At 52.4% G+C, this 26,361-nt stretch overlaps 1 protein-coding gene across 1 annotated transcript in view; it reads left to right on the top strand.

Moving 5' to 3' along the window:
- NR5A1 (nuclear receptor subfamily 5 group A member 1) overlaps window positions 1–26,361 on the top strand; it is a 51,388-nt gene that overhangs the window by 12,647 nt on the left and 12,380 nt on the right. The window contains exons 4-5 of the mRNA XM_073314187.1: window positions 21,794–21,913; window positions 24,354–24,501. Of these exons, the coding sequence (XP_073170288.1) occupies window positions 21,794–21,913; window positions 24,354–24,501 (268 nt within the window). The remainder of the gene's footprint in view (window positions 1–21,793; window positions 21,914–24,353; window positions 24,502–26,361) is intronic.

The following is a 26,361-nucleotide window of genomic DNA, read 5'->3' as shown; positions in this document are numbered from 1 at the left end:
TGCCAGGAAGTTGCATTGTGGAAGCATTTTTTGTTCATTTCAATCATATCAGTGTTCTGCTTGGATTCTGGGAACGGGGAATTGTTGTTTTGCAGGAGATATTGTAAACAGTGGCTTCAGCTTGCTGCTGCCTTGCTGGGTAGCCTTGTAATTCCATTGTCCGTGCGGTTACACCATTCAGGCATGGCTTTGCTCCATGTGAATACAAATCCATCAGCCCCTCTTCCCCCCAGAGTGACACGTGCTGTACAATAGCAATGCCAGGGCTTCACCTAGTCAGGACTCCGCCCGTGTGCCGGCCTGATAAACAAGTGTCACACTGTGTAACAATGCAGCTAGAGGACGCAGTCCCTGGAAACTGGACTCCACAGATCTCCGGGTCTCCTAGTGCCAGGAACGCTAGGAGATGGGGATTGGTGGGCAGAGATTTAAACACAGATCAGTAGCTACCTGCTTTGGATAGGTTAGAGCGGGGCTGCGGTCCAGCAGTGCCGTTGGTAAGTGATTCAATCCTGTGGCCTGCGTAGTGCTTGGGAGAGCACAGGCCCCGCCCAACCCCAGATGTTGGAGCAGGGCAAGCCTTGGGGCGGATTTTCTATCCTTTCAACATGAGCTGTAGGAACTTGGAGACTCCTGTTTTCCTTTGGCTGCGTTTCCTTCCTCTGCTCGAGGCTGAGCATGTGGTACTGGCAGCAGAAGCTGCTGTCAGCCCCCATCACTCCCTGGTAAAACCATCTGCAATCTGATGCTGCGCGTCCTGCGTGGTTAGTGCCGCCTTGACCTTATTTTGCTGATTTCAAGAATGCTGCAGGGCAGATTTCTTGTTTGCTGGGGCAAAGCTGTCACCCCACTGGGGCCAGAGACTTCTTCACCCACTCTGGCTTGGGATAATTTAATGGCAGCAATAGGTTTGTGTGGCTAAGAAAAGAACATTAGTGAATGGATTGAGCAGGCAGTTCTCCTGGGGCCGTTTACAGTCTGTGGTCATGACTGCTATTGGGCACAGGACCAGCAGGTAGAAGCAATATATAGAGACCGCAGCACTCACGAAAGAAATACAGCCACCTCTGGGGTGGAACATGGCAGCCCTTCAGCAATGCAGAGCAACACTATACGACATTTTAGGTAGGAAAGGATGAATGTTGCTTCCTATGGAAGCTGCAAGGGGGAGTGTAAGAAAGTGGGGCTGTTTCTGGCCCTAACCCCTATGTGCTTTACTGGCAACACCTAAAGGCTGCAAAGAAGACGGAGCAGGGAGATTTCTATTCCCCTGGGGCAGGAGCTGTGCAGGGTTGACGTGAGTAACTCTGTCTGCCCCTGTCCCCCTGATCCCTGCATGGGGGCAGCCGGGGGCGGAGGGTGCCCTGGGGGTACCACAGCCCTTAGGCAGCAGTAGGGAGGTGGCTGTTGCATGTGCCAGGGGCTGAAGTGGCCTTTGCAGAAAACCAGGTGACCTAAAGCTGCCCCCTCCCCCTGGGCTGGGCTGTCTGCGTCCTGTGCCCGAGCACTGATCTGCCTTCCAGAGCAGAACCGCCCAGGACGCTGGGGCTAGGATTATTGCTTGTTTGTGTTGCAGCAGTTCTAGGGGCCCTGTCAGGACCCAGAGCCCTGCTGGGCTACGGGCTCCATAAACCCAGGACAAAGCTCCAGCCCTGCCCTGAAGAGCTTCCTGTGCGGAAAGTGCCCTGGGCCACAAGTGACGGTGAGCTTCTTGGACAGGCTGGGTGTTAAGGGGCGCTTTGTTCTCTGGGGCAAAGGGGGTGTCCAGTCTCAGCTGCTGCAGATCTGTGTTTCCACTGCGGCTCACCCGGCCTGCGCGCTCTTCCCGGGGAGCCGGGGCTAGGCCCAGGGCTTGGAGGTTTCTTTCACAGCAGTGCTCAGCCAGTGGTTCTCTGCCTGCTTTTCGCTGTGGCAGCAGGATGGTGCAGCAGCCCCAAGGATGCCCTTCTCCCTGCTCCCCACATCTGCCCAATGAAAGCCAATGGGTCGCCAAGGCGGTAGATGAACTCCTGCCAGCACAGACTTCAGAGCGTTACACTAAGGCCACGAGCAGGGCTAAAAACACAGCCAGAGCAGTGCATGAATGGAGCTGGGGCATTTAGGGACTCTCAGAATGGGGGATGCGGGCTGCCTTGGCCATCACAAAGGCAAGTGCTTTCTCAGGCATGTTCCCAGCCAGTTTCTGTATTCCCGCGGAGGCATTTGCTGTCAGCTGCCGATGTCGCCCCATTGACACGGGGTTCATGAGACGGTTCCTTCCCCTGCAGCGCGGTGTCACCCCTCCCCTGCAGCCTCCAGTGCTCTGGGCTCCCCGTTGCCTTTCCGTGGGCAAGTTTCAAGGCCGAGCTGCTGTCGTGTCCCCTGCTACTTCTGAGAAGCCCAGGGAAGGGGTGCGGAGTGTGCCGACACTGCCCCAAAGGAATGGGGCTGGGAAGGCTGCCAGCCTCCCAAAGCACCCCTGGTAGGCTGGTGCCCCAGATATGGGGGAAGCCAAGAGTGGAGCCTTTTAAAGCTTCCGCTGCTGCTCCTTTGTGCGGGGGCTCGAGGAGCGAGCAGGGAGCCTCCCAGCAAAGGAACTTAGATGGTCCCTGTCTCTGTAGCATCTGAGCACCTCTCAGCCTTCGAATGGCTTTATCTTCAGAGCCCCCATGAGGCAGGGCAGGGCTGTTCTCCCCATTGTACAGGTGGGGAACTGAGGCATGGTGAGGCTAAGTGACTTGCCTAAGGTCACACTGGAAGCCTGTGGCAGAGCAGGGAATGGCCCCCAGACCTCCAATGGCTAGTGCCCCACACCTTTTGGCTGCCAGGCAGCTGCTGTTCTCTGCACCCTCCTTACCCAGGAGAGCACACATGGCTGTGGGCTCCCAGCATCGAGCAGGAGCCATGCGGGGCGAGTGCCCCTGGGCAGTGTCTGGGAGCGGGTGCTAAGCAGTCAGTTTATTTTCCGGGTGGCGCATCATTCTCTTTGCCGTCCACTCTACGGCCCCCGGGCCCTAAAGCCAGGCACCAGGCACCTGTGGTAAGAGAAGCAAATTCTAGGGAGTGTCAGGGTCTCTCGCACATGCTGTTCCCATGGGCCTGGTGTGTGTGCAGCGGGGAGCGGAGCATGCTTCTCAGATCTTTTCCACAGGCCGCTTTGGGCATGGGCTGGACAGGAGGCTGCTCGGGCCAGTGCTGTGACCTGCAGGAGACAAACCCCGCCCCTCCGAAACAGGCCAGCATGTACAAGGCATTCTGCAGGGAAAAGCCAGCCAGACCTCCCTGCTCTAGGACTCCCTCCTGGGAGCATTGGGAGCTGCAGGAAGTGGGCTGGAGAGAAGTCAGCTCACTGTTGAGGAGTCCAGAGAGAACGGGGAATGGGATGGCTCGGGGATGGAGGGAGCCAAAGGGGGAAAGGAGCAGGTGTGTGGAGTGGAGCAGGGGCAGGGCAATGCTGATATTGCTCCTAAGGCAGCAGGGGTTTGGGGGTTGGGATGGCTTTGTGTGTGAAGGCTGAGGGGCTGCGTTGCCTCAGGATAGGGGGACCATTCTAGGCTGTTTCCTGTTTCTGTGGCACAGCAAGTGGCAGAAAACCTGGAAGTGGGGGTGCAAGCTAGAGAACCAAGCCTCTGTTGCTAGCGCCGACCGTCCCTCGTGCCCTGCCTGGCGTTGCAGATGCGGCCGGGCTCTCGCCCTCCTGCCAGGCTGAGCCCTGTTGCCTGCAGTCACACGCTACTTGCGCACCCCTGTGGGGGCAGCTCTCTGTCCAGAGCCCTCCCCGCACAGAGGGTAAGGCCCATCTCCCGGCCTGGCTGCAAGGCGGGCTCGCTCAGGGGCCTGGCTTCCTGGGCTACTGTCTGTTGAGCTTTCCCAGCTGGCGGCAGTCTGGCGGGCCTGGCCCAGCTGTGCTGGGATCTCAGTGAGGGATGGCTGGTTCAGAGCAGGGAGCCGCAGCCTAAGCACGCCTGCGCGTCTCTGACCCAAAGGAGGAAGACGATTCTGGGACAAAGGGTCCCAGGGGCTGTCACCAGGCTCAGGGAAGAGCTGCTATTTAACAAACCGTTGACTTCATTTTGTTTTTCACTAGTAGTTCAAAGATAACTCCCAGAATGAACGCACCACTGAGAAAGCAGGGGGTGAGGCCTAGCTGCCCCGGGGTAGGGACACATACGGGTCTGCTCGTCATTGCCTCAAGTGGCCGTCTCTTTGTGACACCATCACCGGCTGGGATAGAGCTCAGGTCTCTGAGCTCCAGGGGAATCTCTGCTAGCCATTGAGGTGGTCTCCACGGCTCTCCCGTTCACCTCTGCCTGCCCCGCCCCTCTGAGGTCTCGGAAGAGGATGGGAGATGCCTGTCCCTCCCGGCCCAGCTGTATTAGCCTTTCATTAGCGGTGTGGGGCACGAGCCATTGGAGGCCTGGGTTCCATTCCCTGCTCTGTGACAGACTCTCTGTGTGACCGTGGGCAAGTCACTTAGCCAGTAGTCACTTTTGCGTGAAGCCAGGTGCCTCTCACCTGCTTTGTGAGGGACAACAGACCGTCCCTGTTCAAGCGAACTGCCTTCTGGTTCCAGTACAGTTCTTTGTGCCAGTACAAAAGCTGGACTTTCAGGGCTGTTAATGGGGCTTCTGGAACAGTGCGTTGCCGCTGCAGGGAAAGGGGGCGCAGAGCTGAGGTCAGAGAGGAGTCTGCCCCCCCCAGCTGTCAGTCCAGCACCTGATGCCAGCGCTGCATTTACTTGGAAAATAATTTTCAGAGGGGAGACACGTCTGCCTCCCCATCTATTACCAGCCCTGAATGCTGGTGATTTGGATGGTTTGTTTCCAGAGACCAGGGGCTTGTTTCCCAAGTAAATACACAGCAGGCTGCAGTTCCCAACTCAAGGTGGCTGGTGAGCAGCACGTTAACCCCAGCACTCCCCGGGAGAGAGGGTCAGAGAGTGCAGCTCCTGTCTACACACCAGCCCTTTCTTCCTTTTAGATCAGTCCCACAGTGGCTGCTAGTCATAAAGGGGAACGCTCTGTCTGTCTGTCTGTCTCCCTTTCTCCCAGACCGGCTCCCTTTCTATTTGGGTCAATCAAATTGTAACTGCTCTGTTGACCCTGACAGATTTTAGGAAGCCCTGAGACACTTTGCTCCAGAAAGCTCTAGAAGTCACAGGGGAGTCAGCCAGTGCTGGGACAGGACAAAGCGCAGGAAAACCAACTCAGCCTATCGCAGAGCTGCTTGGCCAGAGGGTGGTGCTGGGCATGGCCTGAGCTCTGAGCTCTACGCCTTTTTCTTCCTGGCTCAGGTGTTTGTATAAAGAAGTGCGGTGGTGAGCAGCGTGCAGGGCTTTCATAGACTCATAGACTTTAAGGTCAGAAGGAACCATTAAGATCGTCTAGTCTGACCCCCTGCACAACACAGGCCATGGACTCTCACCCACCCACTCCTGTAACAAACCCCTAACTTATGTCTGAGCTATTGAAGTTCTCAAATCGTGGTTTAAAGACTTCAAGGTGCAGAGAATCCTCCAGCAAGTGACCCGTGCCCCACGCTGCAGAGGAAGGCAAAAACCCCCCAGGGCCTCTTCCAATCTGCCCTGGGGGAAAATTTCCTCCTGGCCTCAAATATGGCGATCAGCTAAACTATCAGCATTGCTTACTGACAAGCCCGTGCACAGAGCGGAGGGTCTGCACAGCAATAACGCTCTGTCTGCCTGGGACCACTCCATTGTAAGGAACATAAAAACCTAAGTCAGCCACACTGGGTCAGACCAAAGGTCCATCTAGCCCAGTATCCTGTCTGCCAACAGTGGCCAGTGCCAGGTGCCCCAGAGGGAATGAACAGAACAGGGAATCATCAAGTGATCCATCCCCTGTCACCCATTCCCAGCTTCTAGCAAACAGAGGCTAGTGACACCATCCCTGCCCAGCCTGGCTGATAGCCATTGATGATGAACTTTATCTAGTTCTTTTTGAACCCAGTTATAGTCTTGGCCTTTGCAACATCCTCTGGCAAGGAGTTCCACAGGTTGACTGTGTGTTGTGTGCAGGGCAGTTGGTCCTGCTGCAGAACCCTTTGTGGGGCTGTTATGGGGCTGCTGTCTGGGGGAAGATGCAGACTGTGTCCTTGTTGCCTCTTGCCCAAGTGGGCGTTGGTGCTACTAGCCCAGGGCGCGCAGGGAGCAGTGCTTGGGCACGGGAACAGGTTGCGGAGCGGCTGCGGTGCAGCAGCTGGCCTGAATGCACACACTCTTTGTGGGCAGCTTGGGGCTGAGCTTCTGGCAGGCCTGGGCTGGCTGACATTTCAGACTGGAGCCAGGCAAGGCCTCTTTGTTTGACCCAAACTCAGATTGTTTGGCCTTGAGTTTCCGGGTTCAAGGCCCGAGCTCAGCTCAGGCTCGGGGTGGGATGGGCCAACACACCCAAAATGGGAGCTGGCACCTACCTCTCTGAGCTCTGCCCCCTCTTCCTCCAATGTCTGCCTGGGATGTAGGGGGCGGGGTTGTAGGGAACCCCATGGTCTGCTGGGCTGGAGAGCCTGCCCCCTGGCGTGTATGGAAGGGCAGCTTGTAAACCCCCAAGTAGATGCTCCTCCGTTCACTCCCTCCCTGTGGCGTGAAGTGGGGTAACTCCATGGCAGGCAGAGGCACTCTCCTGGGAAAGGAGGGTCAGGCCCAATTTGCTTTAGAGACTTGTCTCCTTGGTGTAGGCTCTTGTTACACTGGGCAGACTAATGCGGGGGTGGTGGTGGTGAGGGGGGCTTTGGGCCGCTATGGGCCTGCGAAGTGTTGGTGGGGGAGGTATTTTCTCTACAGGTGGTGATGGTTCTATCTAATTATTTCCCCCTCAGGAGCCTCAGCAGGCCCTGGCTCAGCGCAGTGTGGCCGCGGGGTGGAGGAGGGCCTTGGAAACACTCCCCAGGGGCTGTAGTTGTGTTATTGTGAAGGCTGTGGGAGGGGGAGCTGGGCTAATGGCCTCTGGACATCAGTTCACACGCCACGTCCACCTGGAGGTGTGGGGCAGTCAGAATGAAAACAGATTTAACGTCCCAGATATATCGTTTCATTTAAGGGCTAGTAATTCTGTCAGTCTGCCACTGACAAATGAGGGCCGGCCTGCCAATCTGCTGGGGAGAGTGATGCTGCCGTGTTCATCTTGTGTCATCAGACAGAGAATTACGGACTACACTGGCCTTCGGATGCAAGACTAATAATGCCGCTCGACAAAGGGGGATTTGGGGGCCTGCTTGTTTATAGAGGGTCGGCGAGGGAGCTGGGGTGGAAGAGGTCAGAGCTGACACCCATAAATACAAACTTTAACTGAGGCTAGATGAGATGTGTCAAGATTCAAGAGAAGATTTGCAACATCTACTCGTTAGAAGAAAAATATGGGAAGGGAGGTGAAATACATTTTGCCGGGTCATGAGGCTCAGGCAACTTTGTCCTTTCAGATGTAATTTTTAATATATCTATGTATCTATAATGGAAGTCCAGGCAGCAGGGCAAAGTGACCTTTAGCTTAAGGTGAGAGGCCTGGAAGGTTAAACAAATTGCATTTGGTTCGGCAGAACCCCCAAGCCCTACCTGAAATGTGCTGTCGGGGGAGCCTGGTTGCAGCCAGGAGGGGGCAGACACCCTGAGGACAGGGAGATGCAGCACCTGAGGAAGGTTTTGGTTTGACGCTAATCACAGCCGTGACTGGTTCCTTAGTCTCTGGGCAGACAGGCTGGTCCCACACTGCAGAGCCAGGTCTAGGTCCAGATCCGACCTTCTCCAAAGCGCTGTGCCATGCGGTGGCTGGGTCCAAGCCTGTGCAGACCCTAAGCTCCCTGTTGCACTGTGTTAGGGAGGGTGCCTCTGAGAACTAGCAGCTCTGGCTGTGCAGATCGCTTGGCTCTGCCCTGCCTGAGGAGAGAACTCAGTTTGACTCCCTGTTTTTGCGGAAAGGGAAAAGGAGCAAGGGGGCGATGGGGAAAGGGGCAGGGAGGAGCGTGGCAGCAGCATCCTGGAGGAGGAGAGGAGACCATCTCTCCATTGGCTGCTCTGCTACTTGCTGAGGTTTTATAAAACAATGTGGCCTGTTTGAGAGACAGACTCAGGGCTCTGCTCCCCTCCCGGGTCCCTTGCGTTTGCTGGGCAGGCTGGGAGGTGAACTTGCATTTTGTATAGGGTGCAGAGATTCTGGGGCAGCCACAGTGAAGCTGGACTCTCTGGGGACTCTGCCAAGGCTAGGCTGGGGCAGGTGACAGGGGATGCCTGGAGCTTGCATGGGCAGGTTCTTCAACCAGACACTGTTCTGGATTCAGAAGGATAATTCCCCCAGTTTAGTGCTTTCAGGGCCCTCTGCTAATGCTGCCCTTGAATAATCTCCTTGGGCTTTGGCTCCCAGCCCTGGGGTTCAGCTGGGCCCAGATTCTGGGATGCTCCTGAGGGTCTGATTCACAGGACAATGGCAGGTCTTTGACACTAAGCACTAGCATGTTACTACATGGGTCCTCTCTTCGTATGGCTTGCTGGGCTGCTTTCCTAGTGCCGCGAGGCTGTGGGCTCCTGTGGTGAGCAGCGCTGCAGAAATAGCCAGATCGCTGGTGTCCCTGGGAAATGCCACTAGGGGAGGGAATGTTTCCTTGGGCTGGAGCCCACCCCCACTCCATGCAACTCTTCTAACTTCCAGGGCTCTCCTGGGATGGGCGGCAGAGCTCTGTCCATTGATGCAGCAAGAAGGCGGTATCTGGTGCCATTGAATCCATTGCCCCAAACTCGACTCCCTGGGGACATGGAGGGAGACTCGAGGAGCTGGGTTCCATGTGGGGGGAAGGATTCTGAGCCCCCTCCTGCTGCTCTCCTCCGGAGTGGAACTGTGCTGGTTGCCAGGGGAAGGGGGTAGTTATTTCCTCCCAGGATGGGTCACGGAGCAGCGGAAAATCCCGAGGGAATCTCCGTTCCCGAGGGTGCAGGGATGGCCATGGGCCACGCTCGTCATGTCTGCCTTTTGGACAGGTTTCTTTTTTCATGCTTGTGAGCTATTTGTAGCTGGTTACTGCTTTGGCTTTAACATACATGGGTCATCTTGACCCCCATCTCCTGACTACCGGCCAAAGCATTTCTGGCTTATCGAAAATCTCCTTCTCCTCATGGTGCTCTAGCAACGGCTAGCGTCATACGCACTGGGGTTCAATCCAATTCCTTGTGACGGTCGCTGTCTGGTCGCCAGCCAGTCTCTCCCCCCACGGCCCCATCTCTCTCTAATGACAGCATGCTAGTAGGAGCAAATAGAAATACCAAGGGGCCATGACATGTCTCTTTTTCCCAGTGGGGAGATGAAGTCTCTGCCTGCTGAGTTGTGTTAGATATCGCAGTCACTAAAGCCTTGGAGATGTGGCTACCAGTATCCTTTGGGGAGAGCCCCCATAGTGAGGGGAGGGGCCTTGGGAGCTGTGGGCACGGTGCGTGGTTAGAGCACCTTTGAGGACGTGGCCACTGTGAGGCAGAGCTCAGCAGGCTTGTCAGGTGGTAGCCGTTGCACATGGTGTTGGTGGGAGACTGGCCCCAAACTGGAGCAGGATGGACTGGTCCTGTGCGCCATTGTTCTGATCCAGGTAAAGTTATTGCAGGTGATTAAAAGGGCACGTTTGGCTGCTTGCATTAGGAAACAGCCATTCAACTCGATGTTTTAGTGTAGGGTGCCTGTCCTTGTGGTATCTGACCGGGGGGGCGGGGGGCAGGGACCTGCGTCTGACCATTAACACCTTCCGCTAGCGCAGAGCTTGGATTGTCAGTTACTGGCGGAGCAGGAGCCCACTGTCTCACCTCTCAGTTGGCAAGGTGACACTTCCTACCTGCACCCAATAATTGACCCTTGTAATTGTTACCTCAATCTCCGCCTCCCCAGCTGATTCTGTCTGAGTGGCCAAATCTGGGGAACAGTTCTGGGCACGTCCACCCTTGCTTGACCCTCTGTAGGATCAGGGACCTTTCCTGTAGGCTGCCTAGGCAGGGAGAGGTACTCACCAGAACGAAAACTGAGATTCATGGCCAGAATTTATGTAACAAAGGCTTTGCATTAATCCTGGGTTTGTCCCACGAGTGCCACTACCCTCCTGAGAAATAATTACAGCTGGAAATATTTTAGTTCAAAACCATTTTTTTATAAAAACTGGCCTTTTTTTCCTAAACAAAAGTGTGCAAAGACCATTTTAGTTTCATGTTTTCCAGTTTTTTGATGAAAAACAAACAAAAATTATATTCAAAAATATTTTTTTCAGTTTTTCATTTTTTTCTCCCTTTCTTCCTTCCCTCCCCCCCCCCATTTTGCTACTTGAAAAGATGGGGAAAGGGAGCAAAAAAGGGCAAATAAATGAAAAGCTAATTTTTTTTGCATAAAATTTGCAAAAACACCACCACCCTAAACAAACAAAAAAGCTGACACAAAACCCATATTTTGACCAGCTCTAATAATAATGACACTTTGCTCTTCCATAGCACCATCCTCAATAGCTGTGCAAATGCTTTCCCAGCACAAATGAAGTCTAACTCCCTGCCAAAGCAGAGTTATATTATTTCTCAGGTGACACTGATGAGAACAGTCGAGGGCCAAAACAGGTTCAGTGTGTTTGGAATTAGGATGCCTGGGTTCCATCCCTGGCTCTGCCCCTCTCTAGCTGTGTGACCACTTCTCCTTTCTGTGCCTCAATTTTCCCAGCTGTAAAATGGAAATAATAATTCTTACCTCACAGGCGTGGTGTAAACCTTTTATCTGCATGTTAGAAAGGGCTTTGTCAGCCATGGAAGTGCTACAGGTGTGCAAAACAGGATGAGAATGATTATTTGTTTTATCTGGCACCAGCATTATTTCTGCCAGCCATATGACTTTTCGAACGTGCAGGGAAAGTTAAAGGCAGCCAACTTTTACAAAACTAATAAAGTCACTCTTGCTTTATACCAAATAGATCTGAAGGTGTTGGTTAGAACATTTAGGTGGTAGAGCACTTGGCAAAAATACTTTGAATTCATCAGCTCTTAAGTGAGAGATGGTTGTCAGCCATTTACGGTACACTTTCCAAAGAAGCCAGCTCCATGTACAGTGATTTGATGCAGCGGGTCAGAATTCTCTCTGTTACAATGAAGTTTTCCTCCAATGTCGCCACAGAAATGAAACTTAACCATCTACATCCTTTGTTTGATGAAAGGATCTGAAGTGCCCGAGTCCCTGGGGGAAGGAGGGAAAAATAACTCAGCAATCGGACTTTTAAAAATCATAAATTTCATCCCAGAGAGGAACTTCCTGGCACCTTGCTCTGCACTGGGGCTTGGCAGGGCAAAGCGGTGCTTCTGGTTTTAGAAGTTCTGGTCTTGTCCTTTGAAGGGGGGTTGCTGAAAGCTTCCCTGGGTGGGCACGTGAGCACTCTGGCAAAGCACCTACCGCTTCGGCACCACCCCCGCACTACTGGGAAGAGCGAGCTTGGTCAGCGCTCACAGCACAAGCTGAGCAGGCCATTGTCTCCTCTGCTTTTTGTGCCAGCTGCAAAGCTTTTCATGGAGACCTTGAGCTCCAGTGAGAAATCTGAAGAGGTGTCACAGGGCAGCAGGATGCTGGTGCTGGAGACTTGTGTGGATCTGAAGTGTAACGCTGGCAGAGGTCGCTCTGAGACCCGCCGGCGGTTCTAATGTTGCCGCACCTCCTCCAGCAGAACCTGCCTGTTCCGTATGCAAGAGCACAGCCAGCCCCCGAGACCTGCCCACTCCCCGCTGCAGAGGGGGCAGCGCTTGCCCCTGAAGGAACTGCGGCTGTTCCCTGCAGGACAAGGACTCGGCCGCATGTATTCCTTGTGCAGCCACTTTTCTGGCTCCTGATTTACGGCTGGGCTGAGCCCCGCTTTAACAGGACCCTCTTATCTTCTGCTTGAACCTCTGCAATGTTAAAAAAGTGAAAGAGTCTGCTCTGAAAAACCAGGCGGGTTCCAAGGATCGGGAGACAAGAACTGTGAAAAGGGGGATGCTGCTGCTGAAGGCTCTGAAGACAGTGAGACCTTGACTCAGCCTCGTCCTCTGCTAAATGTCACTTGGTTTGTATTATGCTTCTGGAGGGAACCTGACCTGTCTGAGGTACTTCTCTGGCTCCCATCACCACAGTATCTGAGAGCCTCATGCTCTTTGCTGCGTTGATCCTGTGGGGCAGGTCAGTGCTGTTGGACAGAGGGGGAACTGAGGCACCAGGAGATTTGCCCAGTGTCACACACAGGGAGTCTTTGGCAAAGTGGGGAATTGAACCCAGGTCTCCCCAGGCCTATGCCAGTGCCTGGAGCACCGGAGCTTTCTTGAACCTTGTCCTCCTGCTCTGTACGTTGCCCAGCCTGCTTCTGGTGCTAAAGACATAGTCATGGGGCCGGGCTGGGACTCAGCCATTTCTGAGTGCAGCTCTGCTGAGGTCAGCCGTACTTCAAGGGAGGAGCACGGGCAGGTCCAGTCTTGGGAAGGGATGGGGTTCGCAAAATCTGAAATCTCTCCCTGATCTACAGGCCTTCAACAGCCAATTGTGGGTCAGCTAGTCCCTTTTTCCCCCTGCATCAAGCAGGAGAGGGGCACATGCTGTACTCTCCACTCCGTGGACTCGGTTAATTTTGCCTTGAATGCTCCCAGAAACTTTGCCTCGTGCCCACCTTCCTGCGGTCCTGCCTCACTTGTGCATCTGCAGAGATCCACGTTCCGGGGCTTCCTTGCACTCAGAGCGATTTAGAAAGATCAGCCCTAGCAAGGCAGACAGCCAGACCTGGGACCAGGTAGGGCCAAGAGGAAGGGAGGTGGAATTCACAGGGTGGGAGGCATGTTTGGGAGAGAGAGGCCTGTCCGAGCCAGAGCAGGATTAGGAGGAAAGGAGAAAAGCCAGGCTGGGCTGGAAACGAGAAAGATGGGATGTGGAGTAGGGCAAAGGAAAGCCAATGAGCTTTGGGGCTTATCTCATGGCATGGGTGAAAGGAGCTGCAACCCAGCCACTGCATATTGGATGCTGCACATCTCCCCTGAAAAGCAGGAACGTGTGGCTAACGCCCATGGAAATGTTGGGCATGGCTTTCTGAAGCCGTACCTGGGGCGGGGCGCTGGCATGTAATTTTTGCTGTGTGACCGCAGAGCCTTAGGTACGTGCTGAAAATGTGAGCCTGTGTCACTGAGCCATGTACGAGCTTCACTGCCCAGACCTTTTCAATGATTGTTAGACAGCCCAGGATGGGGAAACCAGCACCAGTGTCTAGCGCTGTGAGGCAATGTGTCTATAATGCATCTTCCATCTTCATGTCATGTTCATGCAGAAGCATGCAGCTTCCTTGCAACTTAATGCTAAAGAATATGCAGAATGCTGATCTAGGCACTTCGTCGACAATTCCATGTCAGATTCATATATGGGTTTAAAGGAAAACGATTAATTGTTAGACACGTTAGTTAAAGTCCCTTCAGATAACTCATGAAGCTGAATATTTTTCAAGGCTTTGAAATTTCATGTTGTTCTCAGGAAGTATGAAGAACTGCTAGGGAATTTTTATTGTTCACTATATAAGCTTTAGTAGCTTGACCCCAGACTTTTAGTAGTGACAAGTTACTGTATTAGGTGACCATGTTGCCTAGACCTTTAAACAATTTGTGCCTCTTAATAGCAACACCAGGTCTCTGGTAATTTGTTATGTTGTATGTTTTGAAATAGCTTCTGCCCTGTCTCTCCAGCCCTCTCTATTCTAAAGACCATTTATCACAGGTAAATGGATTTTTATGTAGAGCTCCGATCATGCCAAAAGAAAACCTTATTTAATCATAAGGGAATTTTCTTGTGGATGCTGCAGCTGGGGTGATCGCCAGGTCTTGGAATGTCCGTTACTGGGTTTTGTGAACAAGTTAGATGCTTTCTTTTAAAATGAAGAATGTGTTCTCTAAAGATAGTGTGTGTTAGGTCCTTGATAAAGTACTTGATTAAAAAGCATTGACATTAAATAGGAAAACTCTTTGCTTAGCTTTTAGAAGAGTATGTGTGTACATGTCATCTCCGCAAGAAATGATTGACGGATTCTGTTTTATGAATGGCCATCCATTAAGAGTCCTCTTCTTGTTAGAGGACATTGATAAGTCACAGGTTTTATGGAGATGATCTCTCTGTGGAGCTCTACCCTTTGTATCTGTAATGGAGACATACCAAAGCAAAGCCCCAAAACTGAGATTCATGGAGCTGATGGTCCAAAGTCAATGGGCATGTTTCAATGGCAAGGGGGAAAGCCAAGGAAAGGAGCCTTTACACACTGATGCTGGGAGTTCAGAGTTTGAATTGTGATTTTTGTCCCTGCTGCCCTATCCCATTAGAACCTGGTAGTGCATGACATGGGTAGGATGCAGTTTGATCTTGCAGAATAGATGGGATTTAAACTTCTTTTAACCATGTCTGAACTGTGCTATTGCCTTGCAGAGTTCAAGGCTGTTGAGAGATGCCGGGACCCAGTTCAAACACATTTCAATCCCACTTACATGGCAAATCCGAAGCAGGTTTTAATGGTGTGGTGATTCCATAACCACACTGCAATGCAGACACGCCTCCTCGGGGTCAATCAGCCATGCCTGCAACGCTGCTAGTTCCACCCTCCCTCTGCCCTGCCCCAAAGGAAGGGCAGGCACCAGGTTACACTCTGCAGCACTAGAGTGCTTAAGGGCAGTGGGTACCTCCCAGCACTAGCGCACATGTGATGGGGCAGCCAGATACCCACTGATTTTTCACAATGTATTTAATAGGGATGGACAGCTTTTATTGACTGAATCCTGGAGTTTGGTAGCCCCACTTCCAAGCCCTCTGGGTCCATGTACAGTCACAACAAAGGTTTGCACAATTTGCTGTGCATTCCGGGGACACCAGCAGAGCTGGAATAAAACAAGGGGCTGCAGAGCAAGTCTGAGCTGCATAGACAGAAGGGCCTGGGGGTCAATGGCTGGAATAGCTGAGGGGCCAGAGCAGGAGGATCCAGCTGCACTGTCAATGCTGAGTGTGGAGGAAGCGCCAGGAAAGGCTTCCTGCACTTTGTCTGTCTGTACCCAGCACTGTCCGTCCCTCTCTCCTGAACTCTAACTTCACCCAAAGCATATCAAAAAGAAACCCAGGTAATTCGCAAAGGCTGCTGGGCACAGAAACCATAACGCTCTTTCTTGTCTGATGTCTATTCCCTTTGCAATCTACAGGCGCTAGTTTATTGCAGCCCTTTCAGCAGAATGACAATATTATTATCCAGTTCCATGACACTGCATTTGTCTTCCCTCTATTAAAAGCAGCAAACGCAATGGCATTGCAAGGCCCTTCCAATAGACCTGAATTCATTCTTTGTGGAGGTATTCCTCATATTCATGATACACTTTCCTCTCTCTTATCTCACACCAAAGTGCTCAGCAGCGCTTGGTAGACCACAGCATACAGTAACATGTGGTTCTTTCCCTCCTGATGGATAAGATGAGGGTGGCTTCTCTATAGGGATTGAAAGCCACTCACAAAATCATTTAGAACCAGGATCCTTTATGCTACCAGATGGATCAGCCTATAGAAAAAGGGAGGGGGAAACTCATTTTGGCTTGTTAGATTTGGACCCACTGAAACCCCACAAGTTCTAGGTTCAGTACAAAACTTGGAACTCCTGAGGTTCATGCATCCTCTGCTAATTCTCCCATTCCTCCTTCCCCTGACAACAGCGTATTGTCTCACAAGGCCAGATGTTCACGAGAGCTCAGAGCCAGCGGTTCAGGGGTTCAGCACTCACAACTGGGGCTCGGATTTCAGAAGAGCTCAGGACTCATCTAGGCACCAAGACAAGGGTCCAGATTTTCAATAGTGTTTTCAATAGCAGCTCTCACCGTGACACTTCTGGCCAGGTTTTCCAAAGGGCTCTGCCCTCAACATGCACCCAGCTGGGAACGCTCCAGCCTTCGTGACTCATACCTGCTTCCCAGAGAGCAGGAGGCAGGGCTGATGACCTGGAGCAGGACGCAGGTGCCTTACTGCTGTTACCCTGACGGGTCGAAACAGGATCCAGCTCTGCTATTTCGTCCTCTCTCCTCACTGCCCAAATCCTGGTGATTTGCTAACCCAGGCCCTGGCAGCTGGGCTGACGATGGAGAAAAGTGTGGTAAGATGTTGGCAGAATTCCTTCCCCTCCTGCACGTTAAAACAAAGCAACATTTCTTCAGTGTCCTTCACCCCTCTGAAAGTAGGGGTGCCCAGGGAGAGAGATGCAGAATAGCAGTTAACCCTGCAGCCTCTGGCTGCTCCCCAGCGGTGGTTGCTATGGGCCTGGTTCTCCATTGCCTAGCACCTTGTGCAGCTCTCTGCACCTGTCCGAGACTGGCCAAACCTGACGGCGCGTGTTTGAACTCCCTGCGCACAAAGTGCTGGCCAGCGCAGATCCAGGCCCTAGGGCTGCAGCCCCAGGGGAGGAGAGTGTGTGGCCAGTAGGAGGCAGGGCAGACTGGTACCCTGGGGAAGCCCACCCCAGCTGTCTCAGCCCCCGCACCAGAATGATCCACCTCACTTTGCTGCTGATTCCTGACTTCTCCCAGGAGCCAGCAGGGAGAGCTGGGATGGGCCACACCTGGGCTGGGAGCAGTGAGGAATTGGCTCTGCGTGGGCAGCATGAGGAGCTGGGGCCAGCTGGAGCAAGGAAGCAGTGTGAGGCTGGGGACTGCTGGGATGGGAGAGGAGCATGTTTGGAGGCTTGGCAGGGGGCTGGGGAGGTGGTGGTGGGGGCAGGGATGGGGGAGGAGGGTGTGGAGGGGAGGGGCTGGAGAAGGGAAAAGCGCCAGGAGCCGGGGAACTTCCCCTGCTCAAAGCTGCTTGTTTTGCATCAGGGGCAGCACAGTGGCTGGTGAGTGTGACAGGCAGCGAGCTATGGCCAGTGTGTGTGTGTGTGGGGGGGGGGCGCTGCTGCTGCTCCATGGCCTTGCCTTGGCCTCTGTGCTCGAGTGGCCAGATTTTCAAAAGAGCCCAGCACCCAGCATCTCCCACAGAGAACAGTGTGTGTGTGTGGGGGGGGGGCGGTGTCCTCTTTGTTCTCTATAGTGTCTGAAAGTCTCAGTTTTGCCAACCCCAATCATGCAATAATCCTGAGCCAAGCCGCCCAAAATCATGAGGTTGGCTTAAAATTGAGGAGATTTTTAAACAAGAAATGTGGGGGTCTTTTTATTTGCCTTCTGGTTTTTTTGTCAGCAAAGCCCCCATTTCTAGGCTTTTCTCCATGAGGGCTAGAACCTTCTACTTTGTTTTTAAATGAAAGCCGAGATTCTCATTTCTCCCCTGGCTCTTGAAGATTCCTGAAAAACACCAAAGATCACAACAGAGTGGATAAAAATTGCAAGAGTTGGCAACACTCGTGGTGCCTAGATGGGAGCAGAATTTGTGAGAAAATCTGGCCTCAGATTTCCTAGAATTAAAGGGTGTCTGTGCAGCAATCTCATCTCCTGAGCACGTCACCTCACGTCATCACGATGAAAGAATTAACACACACACACCCCCAACTTTGCATTTTATTTCGGATGTTGTTTATTTTCTCTCTTTGCCTGGCCAGCAGTGTCTGGGCTTCAAATCCAGGGTGGAGTGGAGGGGATACATTAAAATGCAAACTAATAACTGTTCCAGTTGTTATTTATTTTTTAAATCATGAAAACATTTGTATTAGTTTTTGTAATTTTTTAAATACAAAAGCTGTATTTTGTGCCTGATGCACTGGACATTTATTTTCATTTGAACCTGAAAAGGGGACTAGTTATTACAGTTATTCTGATCCCTTAGAAGGATCCTTGTCTGTGGCATGTGGCTGGTTGGATACATTCCCGTCTAATGCCATATATATCAGAAAAGACATATGGTTCTAAACATAATAACGTGGAATCTGTTCTCAGTAGGTGGCATCTGGTCGCTCAATACCTGATTTCTGCAACCCGGGCTGCTCTGTCCCATGCCGGCTGAGAGAATGGGGGGTCTGTGGGCGGGGCGTAGAACTGGATCACAGTTAGCAGTGGGCCTAAATCACAAAGTCCAGCTTCAGAGGTGGGACCTAATTGTGGACTGTTGGGGATTGTTGGGAGCTGCAGCTTTCGGACCAGATGCCCAGTTACACCCATTCACATCAGCTAAGCATCTGGCCCTCGGGTTTAGCTCTCCTCTCTCCTCTGTTAAAGGAGTGAGTGAGGAGCCCCTCTCTGTTCAGCAGCTGTGAGCAGATGCTCCTGTCCCTGTTGATCTGCCCAGAGACAGCCTCATTACTGCTTCCTGTCTCTCGACATTGTGTAAAATCGTGACCAGGAATAGGGGGCAAACCAGTCCCAAAGGAGCCAGAGGTGCCCCCATGCCGAAAATGGGGTCCCTCACAGCATCGGCGCTACCTGGCTTTTATTGTGGAAGCTGGCTGCTGTGGTTTGCAGTCTGCTCATGTTATGGCAGCAGCTGGGAAGAATGCCTGGAGCCAGGAAAAGAGACTCTGAAGAGGCAGAGGCCACTTGGAAAGAAATCAGGTCACTTCAGTTTGCAAGTCCTGGAGCCGGAAATATGGTTTGCCTGCCCTGAAGGTGCGGATTGCATTTCCTCCCTGAGCTCGGGGCACCCCCCAGGCCTGCCTGCAGAATGCACTCCAGCCTGGAGTCAGTGAATTAAAATACGTTTCAGGACTGACACTCCCCAAAACGGGCCGTCTCCACCCCACATTCCTGGGCAAGGGAAGGATGGACACTGTATTCTTTCATTTAAAAAGTAGCCAAAGCTCCATCCCGAGAGACACAAAGCCTTTGTGTAAAATAACAACATTGCATTCTCTCGCTCCGGGCAGCTTTGGGCGAAGGGCTGCGTCCAAGAGTCATTTTGTTAAAGATTTGTGCACAGGTTGTGTTAGATTCTTGCCTTATGGAGGCAAACCAGTGCTGATAAGAGTGCGAATGAAACAAGCTTACTTGTCTTGAAGCGGTGTGGGGGTGGCCGTAATACAGCTTGGTGCTTGCTTTGCACAGTGGCTGGCTCCTTCCCTCTCCTGTACCGGGTGGGTCTCTGTTTCCTTGGTGCAATGCAACTTGCCATGTCCTCCGTGCCTTTGCATCTTGTAGCGTCTTTCGTCTGAGGAGCTCCCAGGACTGTATCCTGAGTGTTCACTGAGCACTGACAGCACGCTTGGTCAGACACAGTACAGAAGAGACACACCTCTGCAGACTGCAGGTAGAATGCAGCCGCTGGGTATTCTTATTGAGCCTGTCTATCTTGGAGGCCTTATCAGCATTGCTATCAATGGTAGTTAAGTCTTGCAGCCCCCTTGTGAGGGAGAGAAGGAAGAGCGGTATTCTTACATACTATGTATGGTACAGGTGGGGAAACTGAGGCACATAGCACATAAGTGACTTATCACCTTCCATGTGGCTTGTGAAGTTACCCCACCAGTGTTGGGAACACAGCACAGGTGCCTTAGCTGGAGTGGAATGAGCTGTTTGCAGTTAACATTTCTCTTATCAGCTTTAGCTCTTTCCTGTTTGGTGACTGCCTTACAAGCAGATCACAACTTCCACACATGTATCGGCAGGTTGGAAAATACCCCCTGCGTGGTTCAGCTGAACATGCTTCAGTCAACGGGCAGGCTGGACAGCTGTGAAAAGTTCAGTAGTCCCTGCTTGAAACTGGAGCTCTTTTGACAGGCTGTACAAGTTATATAAGTGTCTGTTCCCTGACTGGGTAAGCAAAAGGCAGAGGTGAATTCTGGCGATTACACATTCTAAATTCGCTTGGTGCAAGTATCTTGCTGTGTCCCCGCAGAGTCACTGCCTGTCCTGCCAGCACTCACTGTGAACAGAGGGTGAAATTCACCCCTGTGCAGACAGCTGACACAGTCTTGGCCCCCCTGAGCACTCAAAGGGGTTCTTGTGGGATTTAGGGGGCACGCAGGCCCAGAAGAGCGAACGCAAAATGGGGGCACTAGATGGACCCGGGGTCTAATCCAGCCTGTTTTATGTGTGCCTATGTAGTGATAACAGACATGTCTATAGCGACGTGCCACCAGGCATGCTGGGATAGACTGCACACACCAAATGAGAGAGCCCCTGCCGAAAATGACACGCCAGGGGCTTTCCTGTCTGCATCAAACTCCAGAGCTCGGGGGTATTTCTGCCTCTCCCCTGACTCTGTCAATCTCCATGCGGAGACATAAAAGATGGGTTTTTTTAATTAATTGGCACCGATTGTGTTCCATGGAAACGCTGTTCAGGAGAGGCAGGAGTACCAAGAAGCCATGGGGACCAAGCTGGCTAAATGCTGCTTCTCTCCACATATGCTCTCAGAAAACAAGGTACAAATCTCGCACCTGACCTGTTTTAACCCAGGGTAACACTGGTCAAATGTTTCATTAGATAATTGCTGAACAGAAATTATTCCCAGCAAAACTTGGCCCTGCCATCACAGAGCGCTTCAGCTTATCAAGTGTCCAACTAATCCAACTGTGCATAATGTAGTGAGGGCACTGAACAGCGCATCCTGCTGGCAGACAGCCTCTTGCCATACTCTGCTGCATGAGGTGGAGTTGGGTTAGATTCCAGGGTGCAGCTAGCTGATGTATTTCTTTAAAGGGAGGCCGTGCCAAACTAACTCCTTATGCTAAGATGTTGCTGTGTCTCTTTCAGTGACAAGACCACTCTTGTTTCCCCAACTCTGCTGTGCTGAACACCTGCCCTTTACTCTTTGCTGTTTGCCCTTTGGGGCAGCTTCTAATTCCTTGAAGAAGTAACTCATCTGACTGAACCAGAACCACACAGCTTGAAATGGTCCAAAGCCCTGATGGCTGGACCAGCCTGCCTTTCTGTGCTGGTAACATGCTGTCTGACTTTTGAGAACTGCATTTCGCTTCTCCATTCAAATTGCTCTACATTCCCCTCTTCCAGCTGGTAAATGTAAAATGCTTTCTGGTCCACCAGTTTGTTTTCCATCTTGGCACTGCAGAACAGCCCACAAACACACATGCAGACCCATACCTCTCCAGCGCCCTGGCTGTAGAGTGTGGACCATGACCCAACATAGCTGGAAAACTCAAAACCATATATAAATATATGTGTGTAGTGATAGGTGAGTCTGCATAGATGGAGCTAAGGTGTGCATTTCTATCTATCGGTGTACGTACAGGCATGCACCTTGGCTCCAGCTATGCTCTTTCACCCAATGCTACTGCGCGGGGCGGGGGAATTCTCTGTTAACAGCCTTGTACATTTTGTGTACAGTCCAATCAGTACAGCATTTAAGGGAAATTGACCGACTGCTCGGCTTTGCTGGGGATCACGGCACATGAGGAAAGCCCTTTTGGGAGCTGCCTCTGCTGCTGAACTGCCTTATTCTGCTCCAACACATGCTTCTTGTGCATTATTGCGGGAGCATGGTGAGATGTGGGAAGCTCACTGAGGCTCTCACCAAATCTGACATTGATTCATACATGGGCTTTTGCAGCTGACAATGTGAATTCAACCTGTCACCGATGACAGGAGCCAGGAGTGCGCTTGATCACACTACTGTCACAATGCTTTAATGGGCCATGGACTGGCATTGACAGGAAGGGCTTGAGGAATGAGCCGGGGGAAAGGGGGTATGTCAGAGAGCAGAGGGAACTCTGATGCAGGCTTCTCCTCAGAGACACCGGACAGGGTGGGGGGAGCTCATTCATTTCAAAAGCATCCAAGACCTCATCCGTTGACAACTTTGCATCCAAGTCCAACCTTCCTTCTGCATTGTGTGTTGCCAGGTCCCTAGCCTGTGAGCAGATCTGAGAGGTTTTAATGGCTGTGTTTTCAACTGTGTTTCAGGTAGGCGATCAGATGAAACTGCTGCAGAACTGCTGGAGCGAGCTGCTGGTATTTGACCATATCTACAGGCAGGTGCAACATGGGAAGGAGCACAGTATGCTGCTTGTGACAGGCCAGGAGGTAATGTCCTCTCCTTTGATGGGAAAAGCCTTCCAGTGTTTCAGCAGACTGTACCTTTCCCCTGCAATTCCTGCATTGCTAAGTCGAACAACGGCATGAAAGGGTCAGGACAGCACAGCTAATAGTGAGCCTGCATTATTGTTGCAGATGGATTGATGGACACAAAGAGTGAAGCATCAGAGGGGAGCAGGCCCTGTGCCTTTGTCCATGTGTTGGGATACTAACCAGAGCCGGGCGATATGGGGGCCAGTTCCTTCCTGATTTGTAACTGTGCTGCTGCCCCAGTCCATCCTTCTGTTCACTTCAGGATCTGCAAATCTGCCATATTTCTGCAAAGGAAAATCTTCCCTCTCTCACCATTTATTCCCAAATGAGACTGATGAAAAGTCACTTTTCTTTGCCATTTTTGTTTTCACCCAGTTGAAATCAGAAATTCCACTGCTTCCTCGCTGGGTCAGAACCAATTCTTTTAATCCAAAAGGAAAGCACATGAAAGGCACCATGTGCCTGCTGGTTAATCTGTTGTTATTAAGTGTGTTTCATTGCTCTAGTTGTGGTTCTGGTGGCATCTCTCTAGGATCAGAATTTTGGGTGAGCCTTGAGCCAATTCAGGGGGCTGCGGGGCAACATTTAAAGTGGGGGAGCCGTTGACTCCTCCCCTGCTCTGAAATTCCCCCTCCCCCAAGCAATCTAACCCCCCGGCCCATCAGCCCATGCAGCCACCCCCTCCAAATTTTAGTGAGTGGACTTGTGAAATGGTGCACAGGGTCACACTCAGGTTTGGCCTGGCCAAAAAGCAGTCGGGCCGTGGCCCGCCTGGCTCTGCAGTCTATGGGCTAACTGGTTTTGTGTGGCAGCCATTGGAAACTCAGCGGCTTTGCAGGGCTGTAGTGTGAAGTCAGGCCAGCCTGGGCAGTTTTGGTTGCTTGGCTTTAAATGTTGGGGCTGGCTTGAACTTCAGACTCCAGGAAGGGAGCCCATGGGAACCAAAATCCATCTCCGTAGTTTCAGACAATCTCAGCTACACGGAGCCCAAACTGGGAAGAAAAAATGGGTGACTTTTGTCTTACTTCTTTCCCTCTAATGAAGGCCCTCCTGTCTTGTCCCTCCTCCTGCGTGAACTGAGGCTGACCCAAGCAGATGCCTGGTGTTTTGTTTTTGCTGGGTTCCGGAATTGTTTTTGCACAAGGGGAGAAATAATGATCTGTAGATAGACCCAAGCCATCCCCGGAGCGCAGGCGGCCGGCATGTACTGCCTTCCAGCCAGGGGAGAATTCTTGGGTTTGGAGCAAAATGTTTCTCATAAGAAAAATCAACAGTCATGTCTGTATTTACAGAAATTGGTGTGAGAACAGACCAGCTCTGTTTGAATAGTAGATTTTGCAGGGAACATGGGAACAAAGTCTCCCCAGAATCGCAGCCTGATCTTCCAGCTATTCCCAGGACAGCATTGCTGTTGTGCAGTGAGAGCTCCCTCTTTAAACACAAATTAGAACAAATAATAACCCAGAAGATTGCTATTTTCTCTTGTGTGTCTCCAAGTTACCCCTGTTTATTCTCTGAAGTGAGATTCACCCTGTCCAGAGGACCTGTGCAGCACCATTTGTGATGCCGTGGGACTTAAGTAGTCTCTTGGGTTTATACTGGCTACCCAGGGATGAATTTCACCCTGACTCCACAGTTTTGCTGCCTCTGTCCTGTAATGTTTTAGCCACAAGCCAGAACTGGCTGCTGCTCCCTGCCCTCCTGGGAATCAGGGACATCCATCCCCTGAGAGCCATTGAACCAAACTGTAAACCCTGTATGTGATGAAAACCGCTCCAAGCCAGTGGGTGGGGCAGCTCCCCCCGCACCCCTAGTTCCAGCACCTACGGTCTGTGCATGCAGCCAAGCTGCCCTGTAGCTATAGTTTGGCTAGCTGAAAACCCTGCCAAGGAGTAGTTTGTTCCCTTCCCTCCACTGCCATTTCCTTGTGATAATCCAGCCAGAGAGCTGGAATAATTCTAAATCCCACTCAGCCAGTCTTACGGCGGTGGGGGACACTGTGAGGACACCTGTCCTGCCAGTACCATTATTGTTTCAGTCACTTCGGGTGTATTCACCCTTAGGGTGTAGAGGGCTAGTACAAGACCTAGGCACTACCAAAGTCCTACCTTGTGCTGGCTCCTCGGCTGGGGGGTGAATCTCACGAGAGGAGTCTTTTCAAGTCCACCTCCAGACCCACTGCGGTGTTGGCTATTTGCGGTCCCTAGGGCAAGGAGCGTGGCGGGGGGTTTAAAATGAGCAGCTCGTGCCCTCTCCACAGGCAGGGCGTAGCTAAGAGACACGGTGGGGTCTCGACCCTGCTCAGTGCCTTGCAGTGTGGTTCGCACCGCTCCTCAGGCCCTTGCAGGGTGTGATGCTCCAGGCTGCTGAGCCCGGCTTCCTTCTTTGCTTTCAGGTGGAGATGGCGACAATCGCGGCTCAAGCGGGATCCAACCTGAATAACCTGGTCTTGAGGGCACAAGAACTGGTCCTACACTTGCATGCGCTCCAGGTGGATAGACAAGAGTTTGTGTGTTTGAAGTTCCTGATACTCTTCAGTCTCGGTAAGTGCCCCAGAAGGGACTGAGTTCTGCAGCGTGCCGCTGGGGAGACATTGGAACGCAAAGCTAGCAAAGGGAAAGGCGGAGCAGCTGCTCTCTCGCATTGTGCCCGGTTGGTGGAAGCATGGAGAGCTGTTATTAGTGACAGGTTTCAGAGTAACAGCTGTGTTAGGCTGTATCCGCAAAAAGAAAAGGAGGACTTGCGGCACCTTAGAGACTAACCAATTTATGTGAGCATGAGCTTTCGTGAGCTACAGCTCACTTCATCGGATGCATCCTGTGGAAAGTTGTACTGAAGTGAGCTGTAGCTCACGAAAGCTCATGCTCAAATAAATTGGTTAGTCTCTAAGGTGCCGCAAGTCCTCCTTTTCTTTTTGTTATTAGTGACTGTTCTTATTTACTTGTGGCCCAGGAGCACCGAGAGACCCCTGCCATGACCGAGGGCGCATAGTGCCAAGCACTCTGTGAAGAGATAGTAAAAGACAGTCCCCTGCCCCAAAGAGACAATGAAGAGGGGGAGAAAGGGAGTATGGTTCTCTCCATTTCACAGGGGGAGTGAGGCACAAAGAGGCTGCATGACTAGTATCCTGTAGCTTGTATCCAGACAGAATGTGACTTGTTTTTAAGTTCACTGCACCTCCTCACGGTGTGTCCCGTGGAAGCCTTTCATCCTCCTGGTAACCCCTCCAGAGATAAGGAGTTTGCACCACAGACACATTGGTGCCTCCTTGTTGAAAATCCTCCCTGAACACCTCTCTGCTGTCTGATGGCCAGCGATCTCTCACTGTGGTGAGAAGGGGGTCAAGCTGCAAATCACCAGGTGCTAAGTAACAGTTCTCTGCAGTGCGAAGGGGTAGCAGAGATTCGGGGGAGTGACAGAGAGATGCACACAGGAGCAAGGCAGTCAGCAGGATATGGGATCTAATCTTCCCCTGGCAGAGGATCTCAGCTTGGCGAAACACAGCCTCCAGGGTATGTCCGCCCAGCACTGAGAGCATGTGTCTCAGTGCAGGGAGACAGACATGGGCTAGCTGTCTTTGTTAAAAATCATAGCACAGTGGCACGGGCACTGGCGTGGGCTAGCTGACTGACTACAAGCCCGCCGATCCCCTGCATACATAATTGGGTGGCCAGCCCAAGCCACTGCCCTTGCCACCTTGACCACACTCGCGCCCCTCTGTCACCCTGCACTGGGAAGCGCCCTCCCAGCTGCTATGGGGATGCCTTGGTGGGCTAGAGGGTCCCTACGCTGCTCATGGGGCAGAGGAATGCTCAGGCACCATGAGCCAGGAGAAACATACAGACAGGGCGGGCTGCTCCTGTCAGGGCGGAATAGCTAGAGATCAGAAGCCTGGTTTCTAGAGACATGAGGCCCCTCTGCTCCTGCTGATGTGTGTCCGGGGATTCAGAGCTGCTTTGGGGTGAGCTGCTCTGAGCAATCCCCTGGCTCCTGCTCGCTTCTGCCTGCTCAGTGCGAGGCGCTGTTCAGAAATGTTTAAGTCCTGCTGGCTGGCTGAGACCAGCTCTCCCCTGTGTCGCCCCCACGAGGGCTAAGCTCTGCCAGGGTCTCTGCTGGGAGTTCCTGGATCAGCAGGTGCTGGAGCGTTTTGGACAGAGGGCACGTGGCCTGTGTGGCCTGCCAGAGCCAGGGCTGTGCTGCCTTCAGGGCACTGTACAAAGGGTCACTCAGGGTGTTAACCGACCACCACTATGGCAGGGCAAGAGGCACTCAGAGGTGGACAAGCGTGCGGCAGCCGGAGGTGATGGGCATTGGGCACTGAAGACATGGAATGAAATGAGCACATGGGTGAAGCAGCGTTTGCATCGAGGGAGGGGGGTGCCATGCTGGAAATCAAGAGAAGA

The sequence above is a fragment of the Lepidochelys kempii genome, chromosome 16 (assembly GCF_965140285.1).
Source record: "Lepidochelys kempii isolate rLepKem1 chromosome 16, rLepKem1.hap1, whole genome shotgun sequence".
Classification (NCBI taxonomy): Eukaryota; Metazoa; Chordata; order Testudines; family Cheloniidae; genus Lepidochelys; species Lepidochelys kempii.
Note: the sequence above shows the minus strand (reverse complement) of the source record. Positions and strands in the feature narration are given on the sequence as shown.